This window comes from Cololabis saira, chromosome 21 (assembly GCF_033807715.1).
Source record: "Cololabis saira isolate AMF1-May2022 chromosome 21, fColSai1.1, whole genome shotgun sequence".
NCBI lineage: Eukaryota > Metazoa > Chordata > Actinopteri > Beloniformes > Belonidae > Cololabis > Cololabis saira.
This window is the reverse complement of record NC_084607.1, coordinates 34,638,382-34,666,262: the sequence shown is the minus strand read 5'-3', so window position 1 is coordinate 34,666,262 and position 27,881 is coordinate 34,638,382. Positions and strand designations below refer to the sequence as shown.

The window sequence follows — 27,881 nt, the reverse complement described above, 5'->3', positions numbered from 1 at the left end:
TTCTTTCTGTGACTCCCACAGTGGTGCAGACTGTTGGAGTCAGCTCCTGATAAAGCTGAAAATATCTGCGTACGTCTGAGAGTATCTGTGGGCTGACGAAAACTGAAATCTGCTTTTATGGAGTTTCTCTCGTCAACAATGTGTTGTGACAACCTGCCCCCTGTGCAGTTATAAACTGCTGGAAAACCTTGTTTTGTCTGTGATTGCTCAGTATATTCTCACAGGTCGTTAACTCTGAGTGTTTTTTCCATCATCTAGAGTTTAATGTCCTTAAAAGATTCAGAGAATCAGGAGGAATCTTGACAGCGGTGGAAGGAAGTGACTGGTGCAATGGTTTTTTTTTTTGGTTAAATGTTCTTTTTTTCTCGTCATCATTTCTAAAACCATCTGTTTCTGAACTGTTTTTCTCAGCTGCACTTATTGTTGTGGCTGCAATCCTGAAACAAGTCAAATTAGCGCTGTGCCAATCTACCACCTCAAAACGATGGCTTACTATCATTTTTATTAACTTATATCCTAATTTGTATTTATCATTGATATTCATATAACATTTGTGTATGTGTATGTATGTATGTAAGTATGTATGTTTGTATGTATGTAAGTATGTATGTTTGTATGTATGTATGTATATATGTATGTATGTATATATATATGTGTGTGTATGTGTGTATATGTACATGTATATGTATGTATATATGTGTGCATATATATATATATATATATATATATATATATATATATAAAATTAAATTAATTTTGATCATAATGAAACATAGTATAGGGGGTAGGATTTAATAAGTTACTACTCCTTTTCGAGCATGTTAATTATGGTGGCTGCATGTTTTTATTTATATTTGTGTTTTGTTTTCTTATTTACATTTATTTACTAGTGATTATTATTGTTTTGTTTTATTTTCACTACTGTTTCATGTTCGAAATAAAATTAATTAACTCAATTTACAATCTCATACTTGTGATGTTGGCAGTGTCGGAAAAGGCCTTCCGTACGCGACAGGATATAGTGCTTTTTTTCCCCCATAATCGTGTTTCTCAACAAATCGTTACTATATAACATGAATGGAGGCGCACACCAAACCCGCGTCTTAGCCAATGAGAACACACTAACAGGAATCTGGCCAATCAGAATAGAGGAAGTGACAACGTGGTTTGACCGCCAGCCAATAGGAAGCGGCGGTGCTGTGACGTGGCCCGGTCAGCTGTTCTTGTTTTGCTCCCGTTTTTTCCTCCAGCTTTCGGAAAAAAGCAGCTCTGAAAAGCTGCCGCTTTGTGTTCTGAGCGGTGGGAAACCGCCAGCCCTGCGTCCCCAGCGTCGACTCCCGGACATCTCCTGCACAACACCTTTTTTCTGCCACATTGGAGCCGTTTCCCGCCGACATCGAGCGAAGAGGCGCCGCCGATCCCAGGCCTCCGGTCCGGTCCGGGGGGAGAGAGTGGGGATGGAGCCCGCGGAGGGCGCGGAGGAGCCGGGGCCGGGGCCCCCGGGGTCCCCGGGGCCGGAGCTCCGGCTCGGCTGCGTCTCCTTCAACCAAGACTCCACGTAAGCAGGAGAAGCTGCTGCATGACGAGATCCTTTCTGTCCGGGTACCAGCACTCCAGTTGTAAAAGCAAATCAGGGGGGATGGTGGATTTTATCATATGGGGACAGATAATTTGTGCTGATTACAAATAATATAATATATTACAAATAATAGCAGTGACCAAAACACCTGCAGAAATACTGCAGGAATGACATAGCAGCAGTTAAATGCAGCCTTCTGTAAGCTTTATATATCCACTGGGCTTACATCAAATACATCAAAACACAACAATAAAAAACACTTTTCTGAACTTATCAATATGACTCTGTCCTTCACAGGATAAGTAAAATGGATCACTGCAAAAACTAAAAATCTTAACAAGAATATTTCTCTTATTTCTTGTTTAAATGTCTCATTTTAGTAAAAAAATCTCATTACACTTAAAACAAGACTCATCACTGGAAAAAACAACACTTTTCACCTGTTTCAAGTAGATTTTCACTTGAAATAAGTAGAAAAATCTGCCAGTGGAACAAGATTTTTTTGCTTGTAATGAGAAAATAAATCTTGTCCCACTGGCAGATTTTCCTACTTATTTCAAGTGAAAATTTACTTGAAACAGGTGAAAATGGTCAAATAAGTTATTTTTCTGGTGTTATTTTTCTGGTTTATAGTTTATAGTTTTATTTGGATCCCCATTAGCTGCAGCAAAACTGCAGCTATTCTTCCTGGGGTCCGACACATAATATACAGTACATGACAAAAATGAAAACCAAACTTAAAGAGGTGGTAAAGAAACATAGAAAAGGAAAAAAAAAAGGAAATTCTACTACAAAATATACTTTAGATTTCTGTCAAATAAGGCCAGTGCTCCTTTTGACACTCACATTAAGGTTACAGTCATTCTGAAACATTTAGATGTAATGCATTACAATACAAAATCATACCTTCTTTAAATAGCATCAACCAAATCAAACAATGTATAGTCATCGACAATGCGTTTAAGTTATAATCACTTATCGTAACTTGAACCAATGACCATTTTTAGTAAACCAATAGCCATCTAATAATAATTAAGTATGTTTTATAGGTATTCATGGTGATGACTCTAAATGTTGAAATAGCAGTAAAACCACATTCATTGATGAAATGACATAAGGGATGGAAAGGAGGGATGGCAGTTTTACAGGGGGGATGATTTGGACCGTGTTTATTTCAGGGGGCGATGCCATCCCCCTTCATCCTCCCTCAACTCCAGTACTGGGTACCGCGGTCCAGAGCGATGACAAACCTCTGCGGGGGACGCCCGAACCGGGCGCTCGTAAAATCCGGCTTGTTTTGTGTTAGTGGGGGGACTTTAACGGTGCTGCTTCTACTTCTGCTGTTTTCATCCAACCAAGTCAATCGTTACATAGCAGAAGCTTTGCATTAGTTAGTTTCCCTTTATTTAGAATAAACTTTATTGATCCCCCAGAGGGGAAATTCACTTGTGCAGCAGCAAACGTACACACGCTTGACAATTTTTACAAAATGTACACAAAAGTACGAAAAAGGTATAAAAAAAAGTATATCCTAAAAAAACAACCAATAAATAGCTAAGTAATTAAAAAGAGCGATATAAAAAAAAGAGCAATGTACAAAAGAAGTACTAAACCCGAAAAACAAATAATATATACATGTGCAAAGAGACAAAAATACCAGTGATACATTTAGAGAGAGACGGTTATTGCACTTTTAAACTGTACTTGTGGAGTGACGTGAGCCATTACTTGGAGAGAAAGCAATTTACAAAAATGCTGACCATACATAATTAAACAGAGCAAATATACAGGTAAAGACTCTCTTTTCCAAGAGTGACCTGACCAAGAGGGCAGCAGAAACAGTGTTACAACAGCGAAAAAACACACAGCAGTCACACACTATAGTCAGGGACACAAATAACATACAACATAAACTCAGGAACACGACAGGTCCGTATAATGTAAAACGTTTCAGTACTATTCCATTAAAAACAATCACATTCGCCAAGAGAACTAGTTTGTCGATCCTTTAAAATGGAAGGAAATTCCCCCAGAGTGATAAGTTCAGGTTCAGGTTAAGGTCATTCTGAAGGTCATTCCAGGACCAGGGAGCAGCAGTTCTCAAGGCTTTTTTTCCCAAGTTCAGTGTCGGCTCGAGGAACCAACATGGAGGAACTTCCTGTGAGCGTAGGTTGTAAGGATTAGCGTCTCTACACAATGTATGAACATAGATAAGTATGAACCAGCCCAAGAAGAGATTTATATATAAAAACTAACCATGGAGAAAGTCTGTGGGCGGATAAAGATGGACAATTTGCATTTGCATACAAAGTGCAGTGGTGAACCAGATCGCCACATCCTGTAATAAAACATAAGGCACAATGATATACAGTGTCCAGTTTTTCAAATAAGTGACAGGTGCGTTCATGAACAACAAGTCTCCATAATCCAGTAAAGGAACGAAAGTGGTTGATATCAAATATCTCCTAACTTGCAAGGAAAAACAAAGACTTGTTTCTAAAGAAGAAACCCAATTTCATCTTAAGTTTGGAGTTTTTCTATGTGTGCTTTAAAAGACAAGTTCTCATCAATGACAATTGCTAAGTACTTATTTGTTGTGACCATTTCAAGTTCAATTCCATGAGCAGTTAATACTTTAGGAATGTTCACGTGGTAACCGTTTCTTGAGGTAAAATAACCCTGATGATGTCTACACCTAAACTTAGAGACCCGCCGCCAGCAGGAAGTCAAAAACAGAACAGTATTTGTGATGCTGATGATCTCAGGGCAAGTTGCAAGAAACTCTGCTGAGTTGCATCATGTACCGTTTTTAATCCACTCCCAAACCTGGAAACGTCGAGACACATGTGTAAAATACAATTTAAAAACAGAATGCAATGATTTGCAAATCATATAAACGCACAGTTTATTCACAATAGAACAAAACAACGTATCAGATAAAAAAGTGTGAGCTCATCCTCACGCTGACGGTAGAAGCACAACCCCAAAAAGTTGGGACACGTGTCACATTGGCAGGAAAAGTAAGCAGTACTAAAAATAAACACATGGAGAAAGAAATGCAACTAATTAGAACAACTGACATCAGATCAGTGGAAAAAAACTGAGCATTTTAAAAGCACCTTAGAGCGACAGAGTCTCAGAGATATAGAGGAAGAAGTGGACCAATCTGAGAAAAGATATGTCTACAGATTCAGAAATAGAATAATATCCCAAAGACTTTGACTCTCTTGTCATCTCGAGCACATAATATCAAAAGATTTAGATAATATGGAGCAATCTCTGTTTGCACAGGACAAAAGCAGACATGATTCTGTAATTCCATTCAATTCAACTGTATTTATTTAGCGTCTATTACATATAAGTTGTCTCCAGGATCTTTCCAGAGACCAGAACATGACCCCCGAGCAATTATTAGAGGGTTTAAGTGGGATCTTTGTCCTCAATCAGAGGGAGTTCTGACAACCTATAACTGTTATACACACATGATATACACCAAATAAACAGGAAAACACTTGGCTGTAAACCTTTAAGCACAGTTTGCACATAAAACACCATTCTGAAGGCCAGCTGGAGAAGATATCACAACTGTGTATCATAGTCCGTTTCTTTCACAACATGATAGGCAGCTGCTGCAGTTCTACTCTACTTCTCCTTTCTCGGCCCTGAGTCACAGCACGGATGTATGCGCTCACTGAATGAGCACGTTATAGACACGGGTGTGACATGTTCAGCTGCGTGGGAAGGTTGGGTCTGCAGATGCAGGGTGGTGGAGCTCCAGGCCAGCTCCAGGCCAGCTCCAGTCCAGCTCCAGTCCAGCTCCAGACCAGCTCCAGTCCAGCTCCAGGCCAGCTCCAGTCCAGCTCCAGTCCAGCGGAGGCCATGTGGCCCTGGTTTACACTGGAGCGTCTCTGTCTCCGCTCCTTAAGCTTCACAGCAGGAACAGACGTATCTAACACACGATTCAAAACCGATTCAGGCCTCCACTGCTATATGGATCCATGGCATCTATAGAGGGAATGCGCATGACGTCACAGATGCACACAGACACAGACACAGCGGGTTACGCCCACTGAGTGTCAGAAAGACTGAGTGTCAGAAAGACTGAGTGTCAGAAAGACTGAGTGGCAGAAAGACTGAGTGGCAGCGTAAACTTTCAGTTTGAGCAACTGGAAAACATCTAAAATGGGAAAGAGCTGCTGTGCGATCGACGGGACTAGTAGATTTAGCAAGAAATCAGAGTTATCGTTTTACAGACTGCCGAAAAATAAGCTTAAGAGAGACAAATGCGGTTTGCGGTTCCCATTTTGTATCAAGTAATGTTGGATTTTTGGGTAACTAACGTTAAACGGTCAAATCATAAAGTTCAGTGTCCTCATCACTTTAATTTCTACAACATATCCTGCCTTGAAGTCGGACCAAGCGTCAAGACTTTTGTAAGCCTTCAGGCTTTGCTTCGTGTATTTCCCCGGCGTGGAAATTTAGTACATATAAATATCAGGAAACTGGATTCGTGGCCAAATATTAATGTCCATGGACCACTGGTTCTTGGTAACTGTACCAAATATTAATGTCCATGGACCACTGGTTCTTGGTAACTGTACCAAATATTAATGTCCATGGACCACTGGTTCTTGGGGTAACTGTACCAAATATTAATGTCCATGGACCACTGGTTCTTGGTAACTGTACCAAATATTAATGTCCATGGACCACTGGTTCTTGGTAACTGTACCAAATATTAATGTCCATGGACCACTGGTTCTTGGTAACTATACCAAATATTAATGTCCATGGACCACTGGTTCTTGGGGTAACTGTACCAAATATTAATGTCCATGGACCACTGGTTCTTGGTAACTGTACCAAATATTAATGTCCATGGACCACTGGTTCTTGGGGTAACTGTACCAAATATTAATGTCCATTGACCACTGGTTCTTGGGGTAACTGTACCAAATATTAATGTCCATGGACCACTGGTTCTTGGGGTAACTGTACGGGTCACTGTCAAGTCCAACTGACGCTAATTTAAGCCTATAATCGGCTGTTATCCCGTCTTCTCCACTAGTTGCAGCTGTTTTTGGGGGGAAGTGACGTCAATGCATTCCCTCTATATCGGGTGAATGTTTAAGTACCTCAGCAGGTAAAAGGACCTGAAGGTGAAGATGCCCGCTGGGCTACCAGTCCTTGAGTCCTACGACGTTCACCTCTGATCACTCCAACCTTCCAGGCCGCCGGAGCTGAAGCCAGGATCTACAGAGCAGGGCCCCCGTTGTCCCGGCTCCTCTGACCCGGGGCAGCTGCGACCGGGCGAGACCCAGCAGGGTCCCCGGGTCCTACTTTGCCAGCACCGTTTCAGAAGTTTGTGATAGTGAGGTTAGAAGTGAGGATGTTTGGGCAGATTTAATCAGAATAAATGTGAGGTAACGTTAGTTAACATGAGTTAAGTCCTTTGAGAAGTTGAACTAAAGGTGGACGTGTTCCGGTCGGCCTCCAGACCTGCTCGCGCTGCACATCTCTGGATTAACCGGGATTAGGCTTCGGTTCCTCCTAACCTGGTACTCTGTGGTAAGATGAAAAAGAGCCTTCAAAAGCTCTCGTCTTTAACTCGTGGGTGATGTTTTGTCAGTGCCTTGCTCAAGAGTAGACAGAGACTCAGAGGTGGACTGTTGAATGAAAACAAAACAAAATAACTTCAACCGAACAAATCCTCAGGTTTGTTGACACTCGTGTGTTTCTGGACCACCTGCTTGTGCTCAACCCCACACTTTGAACGTTTTTATTATCTAAAGACGGCGTTTAACGTGCTAGACAAGTTTTCACCGGTCGTCCTGCAGACCCGTGTCTTAGTCTTTACATTCCTGTCCTGTCTCATCCTGCTTCCCCACAGGCCTCAGAAAGTGGCACGTTTTCATGAGTGTGTGATGAGATTCTCTGTCCGGCCTGGCGGCGGACTGGCAGCCTGGCGGCGGACTGGCAGCCTCGCCTCGCGACTGGCGGGCTCGTGGTCCGGCATGTCGGGCTCGTGGTCCGGCATGTCGGGCTCGTGGTCCGGCATGTCGGGCTCGTGGTCCGGCCTGGCGGCAGGCTCAGGTGACGTAGGGCAGCATGATTAGTTCCTCTGCTGTTACGTAATTGGTGTTGCTCCAACGGTCAGAGATGATTATCTGGGTTAGGGGAACCAACAAAACGTTTCTTGCACAATTTTCTATTGCATCAATATTCTACTCGTGTGTTTGTAAGACAGCACATTGATTATGTGCTACAGAGGCCCCTGTCTGCCTGCTGGTAGTCAGGACCCCAGATACCACGGCAGCAGGGTCCCAGGGCCGCGTTGCATCTGTAAAGTTTATGAATATTTATTTATTTATATATTTTTATCCCGATTTTTTTTTTTTCCCATTTAACCACCCAGTGCTCCTACCTAAGTGACAGTCCTGGGCATTGCTTTCCCTCTACCAACCCCGGGAGTTCCTGCACTGAGCTCAGGTCTCCTCCTTAACCTGAGGAGTGAGCAGCAGCTTCTTTTCACCAGACAGGGTGGGGTTTCTCCGGCCGGACGTAGCGCGTGGAAGGATCACGTGTTATTCCAACCAGATCCTCTCCACCCCATCTGTCCCCCGGTTGGCCAGAGGGGGCAGTATAGCCCAGGACTGTTGCATGTTTTTTGTGAGGGTAGCTCACATTAGCTACCCAAGGGAACACGGGGAGAACATGCAAACTCCACACAGAAAGATCCTTTCACCAACCCCACCCAGGGTGTGGGTGCTGAAGTCATGGGGGAACTAACACGCACTTCAGCGCCCACAGCGTCCCCGGCGGGAATCGAACCCAGGACCTTCTTGCTGTGAGACGCTGCACTACCAGCTGCACCACCGTGACCCTAGTTTATGAATGTTATAAGGTTCTTAAACTTGTCCACAGTTGGGGGATCTGGGGAAGACAGAAATGAACACACTCCAAATACTTGCATGTCCTGACGATCTGTTCATTTGAAGTTAAGACGAATGAATCTGTGACTTTTTAAAAGCACCATTTTTACAGTGAGTAATATTCTGTAGTCACACAGGCGGTAACCGTGTGTGTGTGTGTGTGTGTGTGTGTGTGTGTGTGTGTGTGTGTGTGTGTGTGTGTGTGTGTGTGTGTGTGTGTGTGTGTGTGTGTGTGTGTGTGTGTGTGTGTGTGTGTGTGTGTGTGTGTGTGTGTGTGTGTGTGTGTGTGTGTGTGTGTGTGTGTGTGTGTGTGTGTGTCTTGCAGGTCTCTGGCTTTGGGAACAAGGACCGGCTACAAACTGTTTTCTCTGACAACGGTGGAAAAACTGGACTGCATCCACGAGAGTGGTGAGTATGGAGCTGTGGCTCCGCCCTCCACACCACCTCCACATTTATCTGAAAGTTACATATAACATGTCCAGTTGCCAGTTATAAAACAATTAATACCTGGGCATTCTGATTGTTAAAGGTCTCATTATTAAAAAAACAAACAAGAAAAGTTAGTTGAAGTTAAAGCCCCTTCATGAGCATCCGAGTGCTTCTCATATCCACGAGTCTTAAACCGTTCAAGATATCTGGAAAATTCAAAACCCGCCGTAAGTGGAAGAACACTCGAAGTGAGTCGCTGTAGGAGGTGATGGAGAGGACATGGTTAGGTGGAGGTGATGGAGAGGACACGGTGAGGTGGAGGTGATGGAGAGGACACGGTTAGGTGGAGGTGATGGAGAGGACACAGTCAGTTGGAGGTGATGGAGAGGACACGGTTAGGTGGAGGTGATGGAGAGGACACGGTCAGGTGGAGGTGATGGAGAGGACACGGTCAGGTGGAGGTGATGGAGAGGACACAGTCAGGTGGAGGTGATGGAGAGGACATGGTCAGGTGGAGGTGATGGAGAGGACACAGTCAGGTGGAGGTGATGGAGAGGACACAGTCAGGTGGAGGTGATGGAGAGGACACGGTTAGGTGGAGGTGATGGAGAGGACACGGTTAGTTGGAGGTGATGGAGAGGACACAGTCAGGTGGAGGTGATGGAGAGTGCACGGTCTAATAACTAGCTAATAATAAGTAGTTAAGCCCTTGATTAAGCCTGATTTAAGGTTCCGCGTTAAACCAACGCAGAGCTTACGCCGTTGCCGTGACGCCGTTGTGAACCTTTGGACTTCTCTGTCACTCCATTTCGCCGCGGTGCAATACCCCCCCAGAGCGCTAGTTGATTGATAGCTTTGTTTAGCTTCCGGCTTTTCCGGTCACAGTGAATCAAAGAGATAAGGACAACTATTGTGAAAAAACCCCCAAAAAAACTAAAATCACACACAAGAAGAAAAGAGTGCTGAAAGTTCACTACTGCTTCACGAACCGGAAATGCGTTGCTACCAAGCAAACCAATCCCAGCCCTCTCGGTCTGCGTTGGGTCTGCGTCGCCTTGACCCATAGTTACATTTTTTGGGAGGTGCAGGTCAGGCTACGGGCGTAGGCTACGGAGAGACTCCCGCGTAGCCGCGTATCCTACGGCGTAGGATACTTTCACTGAAGTAAAACTGTGGGTGACCCGGCAGATGTTGGGGGTGTGGCACAGCTGGAGGTTTTGTTCCTGGATGTTCAGCATCCGCAGCAACCGCCTTCTCCTGCCGGGGCAGTGCTCCTCCCCACCTCCTCCTGCCGGGGCACTGCTCCTCCCCACCTCCTCCTGCCGGGGCACTGCTCCTCCCCACCTCCTCCTGCCGGGGCACTGCTCCTCCCCACCTCCTCCTGCTGGGGCACTGCTCCTCCCCACCTCCTCCTGCCGGGGCACTGCTCCTCCCTACCTTCTCCTGCCGGGGCACTGCTCCTCCCTACCTTCTCCTGCCGGGGCACTGCTCCTCCCCACCTCCTCCTGCCGGGGCACTGCTCCTCCCCACCTCCTCCTGCCGGGGGGGATCAAAAATGATGGCGGAGAGGAGAAGAAGGGTGAGAGGCACCGCCCAGTGGATCATGTCGGTCCCCCCTGCAGCATAACCCTATAGCAGCATATCTACCACCAAGCTGTTTGAGACTAACTATTATAGTCTTGTTCTATAGCTGCAACTATGACTACTGACTCTAACACACTAGAGTTTACACTAACTAGAGATTTACCAACACCAGCTAAAGGTTTACTAAACACTAACTAATGGCTTTACTAAACAGAAAGGTTTTAAGTTTAGTTTAGTGCCAGCCTCCTTAACCCAGATTGGAAGTTTGTTCCATAGTAATGGTGCCTTATAGCAGAACGCCCGCCCTCCAAATCTACATTTGGATACTCTAGGAACTACGAGCAAACCTTCACTCCGAGAACGGAGAGCTCTGCCAGGAACATAAGGCACTATCAGGTCTTGCAAATATTGCGGAGCTAAGCCGTTTTGGGCTTTATACGCAAGTAATAAAATTTTAAATTGGATTCTAAATTTTACGGGTAGCCAATGGAGCGGCACTAACACTGGAGAGACGTGGTCTCTCCTGCTGATTCCTGTCAGCACTTGCGACAGCTATAATCACAGCAAGTGCAAATATGAAAGGAAACAGGATGTTCCTCTGTAAATCCACCACTTCCTCCTCGGAAGACGCAGGAGGAGCTCGGCTGTCTCGTTACTCTTGCGTCCCGCCCATGTTGGAGGGGAAGGAAATGAAGAGCAGGACTTTTTATCAGATCAAACTTTCCACACATGGTTAAATGGGCCTGAAGTAAAAGCGGAAGGGTGACATTTAGCAAAGAACTGGGATGCCGTTGAGGCACAAAAATCTGTCTAATATCCTGAATAGCAGCTGAGGAAGGGAAGCATGGGGAAGGAGTAGGAAGGAAGAGATGGCTGTTTCCTGTCTCAGGTTAGGACACACGGAGCTGAACCAGACCCTTCACAGGCCGAGGACACGTCCAGCAGGACCGTGGACCCACTGTAACGAAAGCGTGTTCTGGTGGGACGCAGCATCTGCAGGGAAGAACATCTGGGTTGAAGCTGAGCGGGATGTTGGAGAGTTTGTCTGGGAGAGAGTCTGAGAGTCATTACTCAGGTATCAGACTGCAAGGTGTTACACCTGCAGCCCAGGAGGTGGCGCTGCTGCACCTTTCAGACGGGGAGGGCTGGTGCAGACTGGACCTCCTCCAGAGGCACCACCTCCCAGATCAGTATCTGAGGAGCTCGGAGGCTGGTGGAAGATCTGCTCTGCATGTGTTTAGGGAGGTACAGAGTGCCAAAGCGCCGGCCGACAACCATCTCAGCACCGCCAGCGGGTCACCTGCTCTCCACACCGGAGCGCGTGGACCAGTGTACGGTTCTACTGGCTGCTGAGACGAGGCCTGCAGTTAGGACGCGCTGCAGCCTCTTGTCGGGAGGAGGACGGGGGTTTCCCTTGGTTGGGGGCCATGTCACTTAGACCAGAGTTAGCGGAATCTAACCTCCTGAGAGGCCGTTCCCACACTGGTCCAGCAGGACTTCCCCAGTCCTGTTGGGGTCATACTGGGGTAATGTTGGGGTAATACTTGGGTAATACTGGGGTCCTGCTGGGGTCATACTGGGGTCATGCTGGGGTCCTACTGGGGTCCTGCTGGGGTCATGCTGGGGTCATGCTGGGGTCATACTGGGGTCATACTGAGGTAATAATGGGGTCCTGCTGGGGTCCTGCTGGGGTCCTGCTGGGGTCATGCTGGGGTCATGCTGGGGTCCTACTGGGGTCATGCTGGGTTAATAATGAGGTAATGCTGGGGTCCTGCTGGGGTCATACTGGGGTCCTGCTGGGGTCATACTGGGGTCCTGCTGGGTTAATACTGGGGTCGTGCTGGGGTCATGCTGGGTTAATAATGGGGTAATGCTGGGTTAATGCTGGGGTCATACTGGGGTCATGCTGGGTTAATACTGGGGTCATACTGGGGTCCTGCTGGGTTAATACTGGGGTCGTGCTGGGGTCATGCTGGGTTAATAATGGGGTAATGCTGGGTTAATGCTGGGGTCATACTGGGGTCATGCTGGGTTAATACTGGGGTCATACTGGGGTCATGCTGGGGTCATACTGGGGTCATGCTGGGGTAATGGTGGGGTCCTGCTGGGGTCATGCTGGGGTCATGCTGGGGTAATGGTGGGGTCCTGCTGGGGTCATGCTGGGGTCATGCTGGGGTCATGCTGGGGTCCTGCTGGGGTCATGCTGGGGTCCTGCTGGGGTCATGCTGGGGTCATGCTGGGGTCATACTGGGGTCATACTGGGGTAATACTGGGGTCATAGTGGGGTAATAGTGGGGTCATACTGGGGTCCTACCTGGGGCAAATGAGTTTAAAAGGGGACACCCCCAGCAAGCAATTCCAGTTTTATTTATTGGACTATTTTTCCTCTCACGTCGACCATATGTTTCGGTGCAATAATCATTCCCAGGACAAAAATAAGGATTTACATGCTATAAACCACTAAAACTACTTAATATTCAAAAATATATGCATAAATAAATAAGCAACAAAATGCCAAAATAAACTTTCTTTTCTGACTTTGATGTACTTTTCTTTTTTGCGGCACATCTGTTCCTCCGTAGACGTCTCATGTCCTTGCTCTGTGCTCTGTGTCAGCAGAGGTTCCAGATGTTTACATCGTGGAGCGTCTCTTCTCCAGCAGTCTGGTTGTGGTGGTGAGCGCCGCCACGCCGCAGCGCATGAACATCTACCACTTCAAGAAAGGGACGGAGATTTGCAACTACAGCTACACCAGCAACATCCTCGCCGTGAGGCTCAACAGACAGGTGACGGATGCTTTCAACTCAAACTGTGGACCACATGAACGTCTTCTGCACATCTGCTTTGTGCAAAACCTTTGTCTATAGAGGGAATGTGCATGACGTCACGGATGTGACTTCACAGCGAGTTACGCCCATTGAGACTTTCAGTTTGAGCACTCGAAAACATCTAAAATGGGAAAGAGCTGTTGTGCGATCGACTGTACTCATAGATTTAGCAAGAAATCTGAGTTATCGTTTTACAGACTGCAGAAAAATAAGCTTAAGAGAGACATATAGATCGCTGCAATTCACAGAAACAACTGACACCAGAGACACCTCATCACTTTAATTTCTACAACAAATCCTGCCTTGACGTCGGACCAAGTGTCAAGACTTTTGTAAGCCTTCAAGCTTTGCTTCATGTATTTCCCCGGCGTAGAAATTAAGTACATATAAATATCAGGAAACTGGATTGGTTGTCAAATATTAATGTCCATGGACCACTGGTTCTTGGGGTAACTGTAAGGGTCACTGTCAAGTCCAACTGCCTTTAATTTAAGCCCATAATCTGCTGTTATTACGTCTTCTCCACTAGTTGCAGCTGTTTTTGCCACTGACGTCAATGCAGACCCTCTCTAAATTTGCGCGCAAGAGCTGTACTAATGGAAATCCTAGAGTCTCGTTACGTGGTTCATGGGAAGTACTGTAGTCTATCAAAAGCACAGCAGAGTCGCCACCAACAACAACCAAAGCAGAGGTACCTCACCACAGAGGAACAGCAACCATTCATCTCCTGTTGCACCGAGCAACGTTAACACAATCCATTATTACTACACATCCAACTAACACTGTAAACATGACAAAATAAATGCTAAGCTACATCATCGAAAGACAGCGTGAGGACGAATTCTAAGAAAGGGGACCAAGCTTTTATACATTTTTGGTGAGATTTGAATCTGTTGTATCTGAGCTTATCTGAGGTATAAAAGATATCACATCTTTGACCCATTCCGTGAAAGTTGGGGGTTTGTCAGATTTCCAATTGCGGAGGATAAGTCTCCGGGCATTGAGGAAAGAAAATGCAATGAAATGGTCTTGAGGAGAGGGTGAGAGCTTTATTCAGTCATCATTCAGCCCCCGGTGGTCGTGACATCACGGTCGTAGTGTCATGGCAACATGACTGTCAGCTCGCCTGCAAACACAAACACGGGAGTTCTGGTGAGAAAGTCCATCCAAACATCTCCTCTTACCGTCACCTGTGGGTCAGGGTTCTGGACGGATCTGTAAACTGTGAGCTCTTTATGGTGTAACAGCTGCTGAAGTGTTGACAGAAATGTGATCTGTGAGTTTTCAGTTGCCCGTCAGCCTGAGAGCTGGCTGTGTGAGCGCGGCCGCCCGTCGGGGGCCGGTGGGGGCCCGGTGGGGGCCGGTGGGGGCCCGCTGGGGGGTGAGCTGCTCTCTGATCTGAGCCGTGTCTTGCAGAGGCTGGTGGTGTGTCTGGAAGAGTCCATTTACATCCACAACATCAAAGACATGAAACTGATCAAGACTCTGCTCAACACGCCGTCCAACCCCTCAGGTACATGTACATGAAGCTCTGACGTTCTGACCGGCTCATACCGGTTCGCTGAAGCTGCTTCACATTATTCAGATTACCAAAAGAAAGCCGTCAAACCTGCATGCTACAAATATCACCTGCAGGATATGTTGTCTATTTCATATTTACAATTTCTTCCCTTCTGATTTCATCTGTCTGAATGTTTCTTATGATTTCCTCACAACGTTTTCACAATTGATGTTTTTTGTTTGTTTGCTTAGAACAGGGGTCGGCAACCCAAAATGTTGAAAGACATGTTGGACCAAAAACACAAAAAACAAAATGAAAAGTCTTGTATAAGCCTTAGAATGAAGGCAACACATGCTTCATGTATCTATATTAGTTATAACTGGGGGAAGATTTTTTTTTTTTCATTATGCACTTCGAGAAAAAATTTGAAATGTTGAGAAAAAAGTCAAAATTTCAAGAAAAAAGTCGAAATGTCGAGATTAAAAAGGAAAGGAAAAAGGAAGAAAAAAAGAGAAAAAAAGGAAAAAAAGAAGAAAAAAAAAGAAATGGAAAAAAAGAGAAAAGAAGAAAAAGGGAAAAAAAGAAGAAGGAAAAAAAAAAGGAAAAAAACGGTCAAACATTTTTGAAAAAGCTCCAGGAGGTGCTAGGAGGTGCTCCAGGTGCTAAAGAGGCGCATGCGGCTCTGGAGCCGCGGGTTGCCCACCCCTGGCTTAGAAGAAAGCGCATCGATGCCTACATTAGCGTAGACTTTTATTTCTTTGCAGGCACATGAAGCCAAGATGTTTCATGTTTATCTTGTGATCTGTTATTGTTCACACTGCAAAAACTCAAAATCTCAACAAGAATATTTGTCTTATTTCTAGTTAAAATGTCTCATTTTTAGTAAAAAAAAAAATCTCATTACACTTAAAACAAGACTCATCACGGGGAAAAACATATTGAGAAGATAAATCTTGTCCCACTGGCAGATTTTTCTACTTATTTCAAGTGAAAATTTACTTGAAACAGGTGAAAATTGTCAAATAAGTTATCTTTCTGGTAATTACTCTTGTTTTAAGTGTAATGAGATTTTTTTTTTTTTACTAAAAATGAGACATTTTAACTAGAAATAAGACAAATATTCCTGGTAAGATTTTGAGTTTTTGCAGTGCATCCATGTTTGCATCTCAGAGCTGCATGTAGCTGCTCAGGGCTAGTAGGAAGGAGAAAGGCCAAAACAATTACGCTATCTCTAAGGTGTGTCACCTTTGATCGTCATCGATCAAATCTCAGTCAACATTTCCACCCAGGCTCGTTTTATCTGCATAGTTCTGGTGAAACTTCTTCCGGTTTTTCAGGATAAAACAAACTGGGATGATATTTTCAGAGTAAAAGTTCTTCCATCCCGTTTACACTTGAATGATGTGTTCTGCAGGTCTCTGCACTCTCTCCATCAACCATTCCAACTCGTACCTGGCGTACCCCGGCAGCGCCACCATCGGCGAGATCGTGGTGTACGATGCCAACAATCTGGTAAGAGACATCTTTGAACCTTGAACCTTTGGGGGGGGTTTGGTCCCGTCTGTCACGCTCAGGGATTTAGACCAGGTTAATGGTGTGGTTCTGTTTGTGGATTAAATGGAGTCCAGACCGTCAGGTCTGTCCTGCCACGCATCGTTTTATTCTCTAGTGTCCGTTGGCTGATGTTGTTCAGGTGTTGTTAAAGAGCAGCTCCTTCAATAAACTTAATGTTTTATTTTTAAAAGTCTCCAAAGTATGTGGTGCATTATTACTGTCCCCCGTCCTGTGGCAGTGCAAGTAACGTCGGATGAACACTCTCAAACTGCTCACTGACTTTGGTTACTCCTGTTTTCGGTGTATCTGATGTTTTTCTTTGATTCTTCTTACCACCTGTCCTTTCTCTACTTGTTCGTTAGCGACATTGTTGTTTTAACTCATCTCAACTGTGTTAGTTAAGCACCCTGACTGTACTAGTGGGGAGATGAATGATATGGTTGTGTGTTTCCAGAGCACGGTGACGGTGATCCCGGCCCACGACACTCCTCTGGCAGCTCTGGCCTTCAACGCCTCGGCCACCAAACTGGCTAGCGCCTCCGAGAGGGTAAGAAACACCAGCAGCCTTCAATATAAAGACCTGTGAAACAAATATTACGTTTACATGCATCAATAACACTAACCGGAATATTAGCAATAACCCAGTTTTGCATGGCCATGTAAACACCAATAACCCCTTTGAATAATCGGAATTTGCTCATATTCAGTTTTTTAAAAACCCGAATATGAGCCCTGGGTTACTCCTTTTAAAACCTGAATATTCAGTCATGTAAACGCCAAACGGAATATCCCCATCAAACGGAACAGGAATTAGTTTTCTGCACATGCTCTGTTCACAAGGAATCCTGGTCTTTTGAGTCCAGGAAGTTCTTATAAACACGGAGAAACCAAGACCAGGAGGAGACTAATCACTTCATAAATGTAATGAAGGATATGAACATTTCTGCATTTGTAGACGGTAGAAAGTACCGGGATAGAAGATTTACAAGAAGGTGAGAGAAAAGTTGGGCAAAGCAGCATTTGTATGAACGCCAGACATGATCAAGCTCCGCTGGAAGGAGGAGACTTCTACTGGGCTGTTGATTATCCACCGTGCTGCTGTTATTGTTGTTGTTTTGGATTTGGATACAGGAAGAAGAAGCAGAAATGACGGTAATTGCGTCATGATGTTCTCCGTGTGTCGCTGGTTTGATCCAGATATCCCAAATGATTAATTACCATGTAAACAGGGATAACCCTGTTTGCTCACGCATAGAAACAGATTATTCCCAATGTTTCAGTAACCGGAATATTGACCTTAACCTGAATTTTGACTGCATGTAAACATAGTCAAAGGTGAATGAGGTCCTCTCCAGGAAGGCGATGAGGATATTAAGGGAGAATGTGTTTATTAATGTTAACCACCTGATCTTACTCTCACACCAAATCAACCTCCACCTGTGTCCTGTCACCCTTCTATGTGTGGGATTACAAACGTTGGGGTTTTCCAGGGTCCCCCAGGATCCTTTTGCCACCATCAGTTGTTACGTATCACATCAGGTCTTTGACTAGAAAGGAAGGCTGTCACCGTGGAGGTGAAAGGAGTAAATACAGATGATGGTGCTCCTTCCAACCACAGTGAAGCTGAACGCCCTGCTGTTTGTCTCTGCAGGGCACCGTCATCCGAGTCTTCTCTGTTCCTGAAGGCCTGCGCCTGTTCGAGTTTCGCAGAGGCATGAAGAGGTCAGTCTGTAGAGGAGCAAACTCAGCAAAAACACCATAGAAATATCAATAACCAGCCTTCCCTTTGGGGGGAATATTTGGACAGTTTGTGCTCTTTGTTCACATGCAAAAGTCGAGTAAGTTACAAAGATTTATACAGTACTGTCTCAGAAAATTAGAATATTGTGATTTTCTGTAATGCAATTACAAAAACAAAAATGTCATACATTCTGGATTCATTACAAATCAACTGAAATATTGCAAGCCTTTTATTATTTTAATCTTATCTTAAGGAAAACTCAAATATCCTATCTCAAAAAATTTGAATATTCTGGGAATCTTAATCTTAAACTGTAAGCCATAATCAGCAATATTAAAATAATAAAAGGCTTGCAATATTTCAGTTGATTTGTAATTAATCCAGAATGTATGACATTTTTGTTTTTTGAATTGCATTACAGAAAATAAAGAACTTTATCACAATATTCAAATTTTCTGAGACAGTCCTGTAATCTGATATAGTCAAGGTCAGATTTATTTATAAAGCACATTTAAAACTATCAGGGTTCACCAAAATGCTTTACTGGCAAAAAGGAAACAATATCGTACAAATAAGGTGCAGAAATGTCAAAGTTGAGCTCAAATTAAAAGCCAGTGAGTAGAAATGATCAAAGATCTGAGTTGGAGGACGGTCTGTCTGCTGATCAGCACGAGGAAATGCAACAGTTTAATTATTTTTTTTTTTAAACAAAACTTTATTGAAAATACACTCTCAAAGAGGATAATGGACAAATATCAATTTAAATGCAATATGAAAAGAAAGGGAAAAAAAAGTGGATTCTTGTAAGGAATACAAAAAACAAGGCGTTCTAAGAACTAAAAGGTGCATATTTTGATGTATAACACATCTGCGTGCACGTTACGGTTCAGGCAAAGAAGCGGCCGAAGAAATGGCATAAATTGCGCCAAAATTACACGATTAATTCAAAATGGCCGACTTCCTGTTGGGTTTCGGCCATGACGCCAAGAGACTTTTCTTTAAGTTGTGACATGATACAGGTGTGTACCGATTTTCGTGCATGTACGTCAAACCGTATTGTGGGGCTTGAGGCACAAAGTTTTCTAGGGGGCGCTGTTGAGCCATTAGACCATTAATGAAAACCATTAAATATCACATTTATCACCAGACCTGGCTTGCGAAGGCCCTAATTAAGCATTTAATTTCACATAATAATAATATAATGGAGCATAGAAAAGGAGAGGAATTATTAGATTAAAATAATCAATAACGAGCAATGTTTAGACTTATTTTACTTGCATTTTTGTTTTCTACTCTTTTGAGACATGTGAAAAAAATCTTAAAATCGTTAATAAAACCCCGGAAGGAAGGAGGGTTTACAATTTCTCCATTTGGCGCAATTAATATGGTACTTACCCAGTAACAAAATTATATTATATATCAGAAACAGAAAATTCCAAATCATCCATGAAGAAAATAATATGGCTTCATTCAAAAGGGGGAACATTATTAATTTTAAGAAATATCCAATTGTGTATATCTGTCCAGAAACAATGAGACAAAGGACATTGATAAAACAAAAGATCCAGTGTTTCTTCATCCTTTTTGCAGAAGGAACATTGATTTACCTCAAATTTAAATCTTTTTTTTAGAAGTTCTGCCACAGGATAGACCTTATTCATTATTTTAAAATGTACTTCTTTAACTTTAGGCTTGTTACCACACTTTTTATCAGTCAGAGTACATCCTTGGATTAATAGATTTGGTTAATACATTTGCAACAGTTAGATGAGATGCAGGGAGTCCTGTGAGAGTTGTGGACATACAAAGTTTAGATCCTACTGTCGTTTCACAAAGAACTCTGGATGTTTTGAGTCCTCAGCCAACAGACTAACTCAGTAACTGAGAAGTCAATGGTCCACTTTAAATTCCTGAAGCCGGTGTGTGTGTGTGCTTTTGTCTGCAGGTATGTCAGTATAAGCTCATTATCCTTCAGCCCCGACGGCCAGTTCCTCTGTGTGTCCAGCAACACGGAGACGGTCCATGTCTTCAAACTGGAACTACTGGGACCAAGGTACACACACACACACACACACACACACACACACACACACACACACACACACACACACACACACACACACACACACACATATATATATATATATATATATATATATATATATATATATATATATATATATATATATATATACACACACACACACACACACACACACACACACACACACACACACACACACACACACTGAAGTAAAAGCACCTGTGAGTTCTACCAAATTAAGTGACTGATGATGGTTTGTAGTTGAAGAATGCTGTATTGCTGTATTACTGTATTATGGGAGCCGCATCTCCTTCTCGGTAGTGAGTCCGAGTCTCCCCGTCCGCCCCAGGAGCCCCGCCACGTAGCCGCCGCCGGGCAATCACGGGCAATTCACCCGCCCCCCTTCCCCCTTTAACTTCTCATGGTGGCCTCAATTACGTCCGCCTTACAACAATACAATGGGCGCATTGCATCATCGGGCGTGCAATAAATTTTTTTTTTTAATAAGACATTTACATGCCCCTAATGGTCACAAAAATACAGTATATTTTTACGTTTGCCTGATACCAGAATACACTTTTCTTCCCTTTTTATTTCGTTCTGGATTTTATTTTTGAATAATGTCAAATGATGATGTCAAATCTGGAAGAGTGGGGTTGGATGCTGAACGGAGCTGCTTCTCTCTTGTGCAGTGGGGAGGACGAGGCTGCCACCTGGACGGCCTACATGGGGAAGATGCTGTCGGCGGCCAGCAGCTACCTCCCTGCTCAGGTGTCGGGCATGATGAGCCAGGACCGGGCTTTCGCCACCGTTCACCTCCTCTCATACGGCCAGAGGAGCGTCTCCACTTTAGTCACGTGAGCATCTCACTTTTAAAAATATCATGCTGTTAGTTTATATATAAATACTGTATCTTCAGACGTTGCAGAAGATTTAAACCTACAAAAAGTGCAGGTAACATTATTCACTTCAATTCAATTTTATTTATATAGCGTCTATTACAACCGAGCAATTATTACATAAACAATGGCAGGTAAAAACTCCCCTAGTGGGAGAAAAACCTTAAGCCAAACAGTGGCAAGAAAAACTCCCCTTTAGGAGGAAGAAACCTTGAGCAGGACCAGGATCATAAGAGGGGACCAGCTGGGCAGAGCAGGAAAAGAGAGAACAGACGGAGAGAATGAAGAACAGAGAAAGGAGAGACGCAGACAAAATGGCTAACTCAGGAATCGGCAACCCAAAATGTTGAAAGATCCATATTGGACCAAAAACACAAAAAACGAATATGTCTGGAGCCGCAAAACATGAAAAGTCTTGTATCAGCCTTAGAATGAAGACAACACATGCTGCATGTTTCTATATTAGTTATAACTGGGGGAAGATTTTTTTTTCATTATGCACTTTGAGAAAAAAGTCGAAATGTCAAGAAAAAAGTCAAAATTTCGAGAAAAAAGTCGAAATGTCAAGATTAATGTTGAAGAACAATCTTGAGAAAAAAGTCGAAATGTCGAGAAAAAAGTCAAAATTTTGAGAACAAAGACGAAATGTCGGGATTGATAATGAAGTACAATCTCGAGAAAGAAGTCGAAATGTTGAGAAAGAAGTCGAAATGTCGAGGAAATAGTCAAAATTTCATGAAAAATGTTAAAGAAAAAGGTCAAATTTTCGAGAACAAAGTCGAAATGTCGAGATTAATAATGAAGTACAATCTCGAGAAAGGAGTCAAAATGTTGAGAAAAAAGTCTAAATGTCAAGAAAAAAGTCGAAATGTCGCGAAAAAAGTCTAAATTTCGGCGTTCGCTCCCACGCAGCTGAAGGGGAAACTGACTGTGTTGTTTCAGGATCCAGAAACTTCCACGGCTGCTGGTGGCGACTGCCAACGGGCAGCTCTTCATCTATAATGTGGATCCCCAGGAGGGGGGCGAGTGCGAGTTGGCGTACAAACACAGGTGAGACGGGAGGAGCTCCAAACGTAGCTGAACGCCCTCACTAAGAAGAGTAAAGCTACGCACACATTTTTAAAGTGTGGCAGAACTACTTGTGACCACATGGGGGCAGAATATTACAAGAAGGTTCACGTGTCCACCTGTAGCATCAGACACAACAAAGTGAAGGAAAACGGTGGTTTTAGAAATCGGGGTGGACTGTCGCCACTCATGAGCACATTATCCATGGCTCTTTTGCCAACGCAGCAGGTCTATACGCCTCTGTGTGGTCAGATGAGGTATTGCTACATAGAGTAGCCTAAATTAAGGTATTAATCATACGTATACATTCTGCCTGAGAAGTTTTTTGTTATTCAGCATCCTTTGTTCTTCTGTAAAAGCATTATTTTTCCTGCTCACAGTGAATCAGAGCACTTAGCAAGTCAAGTGTAACTTGGTCTTCCTGCTTCTTCTCCTGTGTCACTGCTTCCTTCTTTCTCCATCTTTGTTAGGCTGTTTGGAGCTGATGAAAGTGACGAGGTTGGATCAGTACCAGTGGGCTCACAGGTCACCGAGACAGCCATAACTCTGCCATCTTATGCTGAAACTGCTGCTTTACCCGCCTCCGGTCCGGTCACTGCCACTCTCACTGGTTGGTAGTCACAGTAATCGGACAGTCATAATCACATCAGGCACTTTGTTGGGTGTACAATGAAATGGGTCAACAATTAAATCATTGTTCTTCTTTTCCATTTAAAATGTCCCATTTTTGAGAGGCTTGACCCACTAAGGGTTCACCTCATTCAGGATGTTTATCTGTCTGGCTAGATTCCTGTGACATTTGCCGTATATAATGCGCCTGTTGCCATGCCGATTTAGCCTGGATCTTCTGGTAGCTGCTCGTTGGGGGCTGTGGGGGTTTTGGCTGGAAGCTTTTCTTCACTGATTGAAGATCAATCAGCAGCGGTTCTTTCCTCTTCTCTGAGTTTTTTGCTCATCACTGAAACCAGACAGTTTCACGTAGATAAGAGTTGTTTTAAGGCGACACCGTCACAACCGGACATTCCCACATCTGAAATCCTCTACAGCCACATGCTAACAGTGAGTGTGACTAGGGCTGAACGATTTTTGAAAATAATCTAATTGCGATTTTTTTTCCTCAATATTGCGATTGCGATTTAATATGCAATAATTTTTTCAAGGTCCTGTTCTCATGTATTTTTCAAATACACAAGCAATAAATCAGTCTGTTTTATAATAAACAATGTCATATTTATTTAAAGCACAGATTACAACAATAAAGAAAACAAATCTGTGGCTTTACCTCTTTAACACGTCTACACACGTCTGTACACACGAGTGTTATGGGTCGTTCTCTGAACCCAATCACACGACACCAAACCGGGTTAAACTTTAGCCAAAACGAGGCGTAGTTTAATAGAAAAACACAGAAAAACTCCCACAGGGAACTCAGAACTTCTTCACAAATAACTCAAAAATCAAAGGGAGAAAAAAAAACCACCAGCAAACTAACAAACAAACTAACAAAGCTCACAGAGTTAACAAAACCAACCAGGAATGAACAACTGGCAGCCCCGCTCTTTAACCTCCTGATGAGCTGACGAGCTGGTGTGGCTCAAGGCTGATTTATGGTTCCATGTTACACCAACGCAGAGCCTACGGCGTAAGGAACGCGGCGAAGCACGCCCGCCCTACGCCTTACCCTACGGCGTAGGCTCTGCGTCGATTTAACGCAGAACCATAAATCAGGCTTCACTGTCCGCCGGCGCACGCAGCTCCAGCCTTTGCGGTTAGAAAATCTTGTTTTATCACATCGCGATATTATCGCAAATGCAATTAATCGTTCAGCCCTAAGTGTGACCCGGTGATCCAGAGCTGATTTCATGTTCTTCTTTCCAGGCTACTCTGAAGACGGCGGAGCTAAAAAAGGCGAAGTCATACCTGAGCACGAGTTCGCCACTGGGCCCGTGTGTCTGGACGACGAGAACGAGTTTCCTCCTGTGAGCATCCAGAGTGCTAAATGTCACCCATAGACAGCTGCAGCAGCTGTAACTCATCGTCATGTCAACCCATTCACACAGTTTAACTGTTCCTGATAACGGTCATCCTTACCTCCAGCATCCGTACTGGTCTGGATGTTCTACACATGACTTTAAATCACAACATTTGCATTTACAATAAAATTCACCTTAGCAATAGGATTTATTCCCAATTCATGGTGTTACATTCACCAAGATCAGTAATCTTTATTATCATGACAAATTTTAATAGTACTCTTTGAAAGAAGTGTTGAATAATCTTTATAATTTGGATTGTTGGATTATGTTACTGATTGATTTTACTCTAAAAGGGTCATACTGATATGAAGTCTACGTGCTTAATGTTCAAAGTTGTTGACTGAAACAACAGATATGATAAGTGTGGAACAAACTGTTAAAGAAAGGAAGAAACAAAAAGTGCTTTTTCTTATCTCATCTTGTTCAACCCCCCTCCCTCCTCGTACCATTCCTGACATGCAACACTTCACGTTCATGCGTCGCCACATAAATACTGCCAGAAACGACACTCACAAGAGCAAACTTAACATCGGATCCATCAGATTTCTCTCCTTTTTCTACAAAGTGAACCTGCAGCACAAACTGCAACCTGCACAGAAGAAACATTAAACGCGTTAAAACGCGTCAGACCAGGAATACTGTGATCCCTGCAGCCGTAAGCCTCGCCACGCCCTCGTTAGAAGAGCACAGATCTCGCGCAGCATTCACAGGCAGCCTTATTTACAGTTTAAAGTGCCCAGATCCTGCTGCTTTACAGGTTCCTCATTTTACTTTCTCCTTCTTCTGAAATGGTTTTCAGGGTTTAAAGGGACATCTGAGTTTGTTTGAAGGGAAGTGGTCTTAAGTACTGATGAGCAGTACTTAAGCAACAGCCACGCGGCTACAGACTCGCTCCAGTCACGTTCTGGGATAAAGATGATATAGTGACAAAGTGATCAGCTGTCTGTGGCTGACATAGTTCTATAAATCCATCCAGAAAAGGACTGCCTTTCAGTTTCTACGGTTTGAGCTGCTTTAGATATAAAGAAATAAACTTAAAAAAATAAACTGCGCCTTTCCGCATTATAAGGCGCACTAAACATATGGTAAAATACCGTATTATAGTGGCTGGGGTTGAGTTACGTATCTACCTGATGGAGCTGCGCTACAGGAAATGCTACAAAATCCTACAGCAAATGCAAAAAAAAAAAAAAAAAAACAAGAAGAAGAAAAGTACCGTATGTCAAACTTTATTAACAAAATAAAAACCAGCTTTGCTCCGTCTCGTCAAAGTCTCCATTATGTGAGTCAGCGTTGCTGCTGTTGTCTTGAACATCTGTGACGATTCCTGACGTTTTTAGCGCCATTACTTCAGCGACACCAACTACATTACCCACAATCCCCCTGACTACAGTAACAGAAATTACCGTAATGATCATATATAAGGCGCACTGCCGGTTTTTGAGAAAATTAAAGGCTTTTAGGTGCGGCTTATAGTGCAGAAAATACGGTACTTATTTACTTACTGACTTACTAGATGATGAAAACCGGTTTGTCTATGGCCCTCAGCAGCTCAGTTGTTAGTAACACATCTGCAGCTGTTAGAGTTGCTGCAGAGCTGTTGTTATACTCATTCAGTCAAATACAGCTATCATATTAATAAACCTAAGACCAAACAGGCCTCTGCTACTAAATTGTGTGGTAAAGATTAGCTCCACTAAGGCTCTTAGCTGTTACGAGCCTCTACTGTCTCTAGATAGCAGACCCAAGTACTTAAAAACCCACTCCAGAAGAATCAGTATTTCTGTTAAGTTCAATTCAGTTTGATTTCTATAGCGTTTATTACAATACAAGTTGTCTCCAGATGTTTTCCAGAGACCACAACATGACCCCCCGAGCAATTATTACAGAAACAAATGCTCCCAAACATGATTTTTTTCTCCATACTGTCGCAGCTTTTGTCATCTTCTGCCAAAAAAGCGTTGTTTTCATGCTTCATTGCAGCCGTTATTGACCCAAAATTTTCTGTTTGAGTGAAGTTGCAACTAAGATTTGCACAACAGGCAACTTCAGTTGGAGAAACGGCTGCAGCTTCTCAGCCAGACTGACCCGACGAGGCTTTGTGTTCCTGCTTCCTGCAGCTGCTTTAGCGCTACTGCGGCTTCTCCCGTCGGCAAAAAGTGACAAAACCTGCTCTTTTATGTTTCACGATCATAAAATGTTTCCATTTCAAACAAATACAGGGTTGTAGGAGATGAGCGAGCTGCATCTCCCGGATCCTGTAGACAAACTAATGGCTGTGTTCATGTGTTTTGGTAGATTAATGCGTGCCGTGACGGGACTGGAGGTGGCCGGGAGAGGCACTCCTGAGAGGGTAGAAGCACAGATGGACAGGCAGGATCGGAGATGAACAGAATAAACGTGTTGCATTGGTGCCAAGTCATTTTGTTCATTTACAGTAGAGAGAAAACGACGACCATTCAAGTGTGATGGTTTCAGAGAGAACGGCCGAGTTCAAGGTACATTTCTGTTTTTGTCTTCGCACCAACGTCGGGAACTTCTCCGAAGTTTCCAAACGTCAACTGGGACATTTTGAGGAAGCGAGTGATGCAGTTGGATGGATCGGATGCTGTAAATCAGGACGTTCGTCTTTATAAAAGGCTTTTCTGGACATATGAGATGCATGCTGAAAGAAGAAATATAACCACAAGTTTTAAAGCATCATTACTTGAAAGATATTCTATGAGTTGCATTATTGTAGCAACATCTTTATTTTTCTTGATAATAATAATAATAAGATTTTAATTAACATATTGTTTGTTTTTATTGTGTATGGTATTTGACTGCATTGACGTGTATTCAGAGTCTGTGTATGCGTCCTGGAGGCATTGCAGAGGTGGTTACGTACTGTATGTTTGCGCTTGATATTATGTGTAACTTTGACAATGTATTTTACTAAATGCACAAGACCAAAACAAATGAAAGAAACTAAAAGAATAAACCCGTAAAACAGAGTAAGACTGAACCTATGCAAAGCAAAAGAATTTGTCCTGTTTTCTGTATTTTATTCTCTGATTTGATAAACAGCGTTGTTGACTTTCAAAGTCCAAATGTGCGGAGTTTCCGGGACTGGTCCGCCAACGTTTAGCTGCCATCATCCAGTTTTTGCTAAACTGGAAGTATGGAAGCATGCAGTTCCAAGAATGTTCCAGGAAGGATCTAAAGTGCCTCAGACATCGTTGACGCCCACGTTTAAGCAGAAATATGCGTACTGCATATATGCATTTAGTAAGTATGGATACATGTTCCTCAAGAACCTATGAAATCAAGCGCGGGGTACCCCAAGGTTCGACTTTAGGCCCAATACTTTTTAATTTCTATATGCTTCCGCTTGGGGACGTCATCAGGAGGCACGGCATCAATTTTCATAGTTATGCTGACGATACACAACTGTATATCGCCGTGTCTCCTGAAGACACAAAACCAATTGATACCCTTCTTAACTGTATTTTAGATATAAAGTCATGGATGGCACAGAACTTTCTACAGCTCAACCAGGACAAAACAGAAGTTTTAATTATTGGTCCTGAAGCCAAGAGAGAGAAACTTTTACCAAAACGACAAGATGCACAACATCAACCATCACATTGTGTAAAGAATCTGGGTCTTATTTTTGACTCTGAGCTGAATTTTATTCCTCATATCAA

General features: G+C 43.5%; 1 protein-coding gene across 2 annotated transcripts; it reads left to right on the top strand.

Moving 5' to 3' along the window:
• Positions 1 to 1,203: 1,203 nt before the first annotated feature.
• wipi1 (WD repeat domain, phosphoinositide interacting 1) lies at positions 1,204 to 27,881 on the top strand. 2 transcript variants are annotated; one of them, XM_061711570.1, is made up of 13 exons: positions 1,204 to 1,558; positions 8,837 to 8,919; positions 13,141 to 13,310; positions 14,769 to 14,865; positions 16,268 to 16,365; positions 16,862 to 16,954; positions 18,059 to 18,129; positions 20,094 to 20,201; positions 20,885 to 21,049; positions 22,034 to 22,141; positions 22,630 to 22,769; positions 24,038 to 24,138; positions 26,494 to 27,881. In XM_061711570.1, exons 1-13 carry the CDS (start codon positions 1,458 to 1,460, stop codon positions 26,542 to 26,544), a joined length of 1,386 nt encoding a protein of 461 aa, XP_061567554.1. In that variant the 5' UTR covers positions 1,204 to 1,457; the 3' UTR covers positions 26,545 to 27,881. The 2 variants fall into 2 exon arrangements, with proteins under 2 accessions (XP_061567554.1, XP_061567555.1); XM_061711571.1 differs by having other exon boundaries at positions 13,144 to 13,310; positions 26,494 to 27,880.

Excerpts from the sequence above, each read along its gene's own strand:
- wipi1 (XM_061711570.1), top strand. The coding sequence starts at position 1,458 with ATGGAGCCCGCGGAGGGCGCGGAGGAGCCGGGGCCGGGGCCCCCGGGG. Across the intron at positions 14,866-16,267 it reads CACGCCGTCCAACCCCTCAG|GTCTCTGCACTCTCTCCATC; the intron begins GTACATGTACAT and ends TGTGTTCTGCAG. Across the intron at positions 16,955-18,058 it reads TGGCTAGCGCCTCCGAGAGG|GGCACCGTCATCCGAGTCTT; the intron begins GTAAGAAACACC and ends TTGTCTCTGCAG.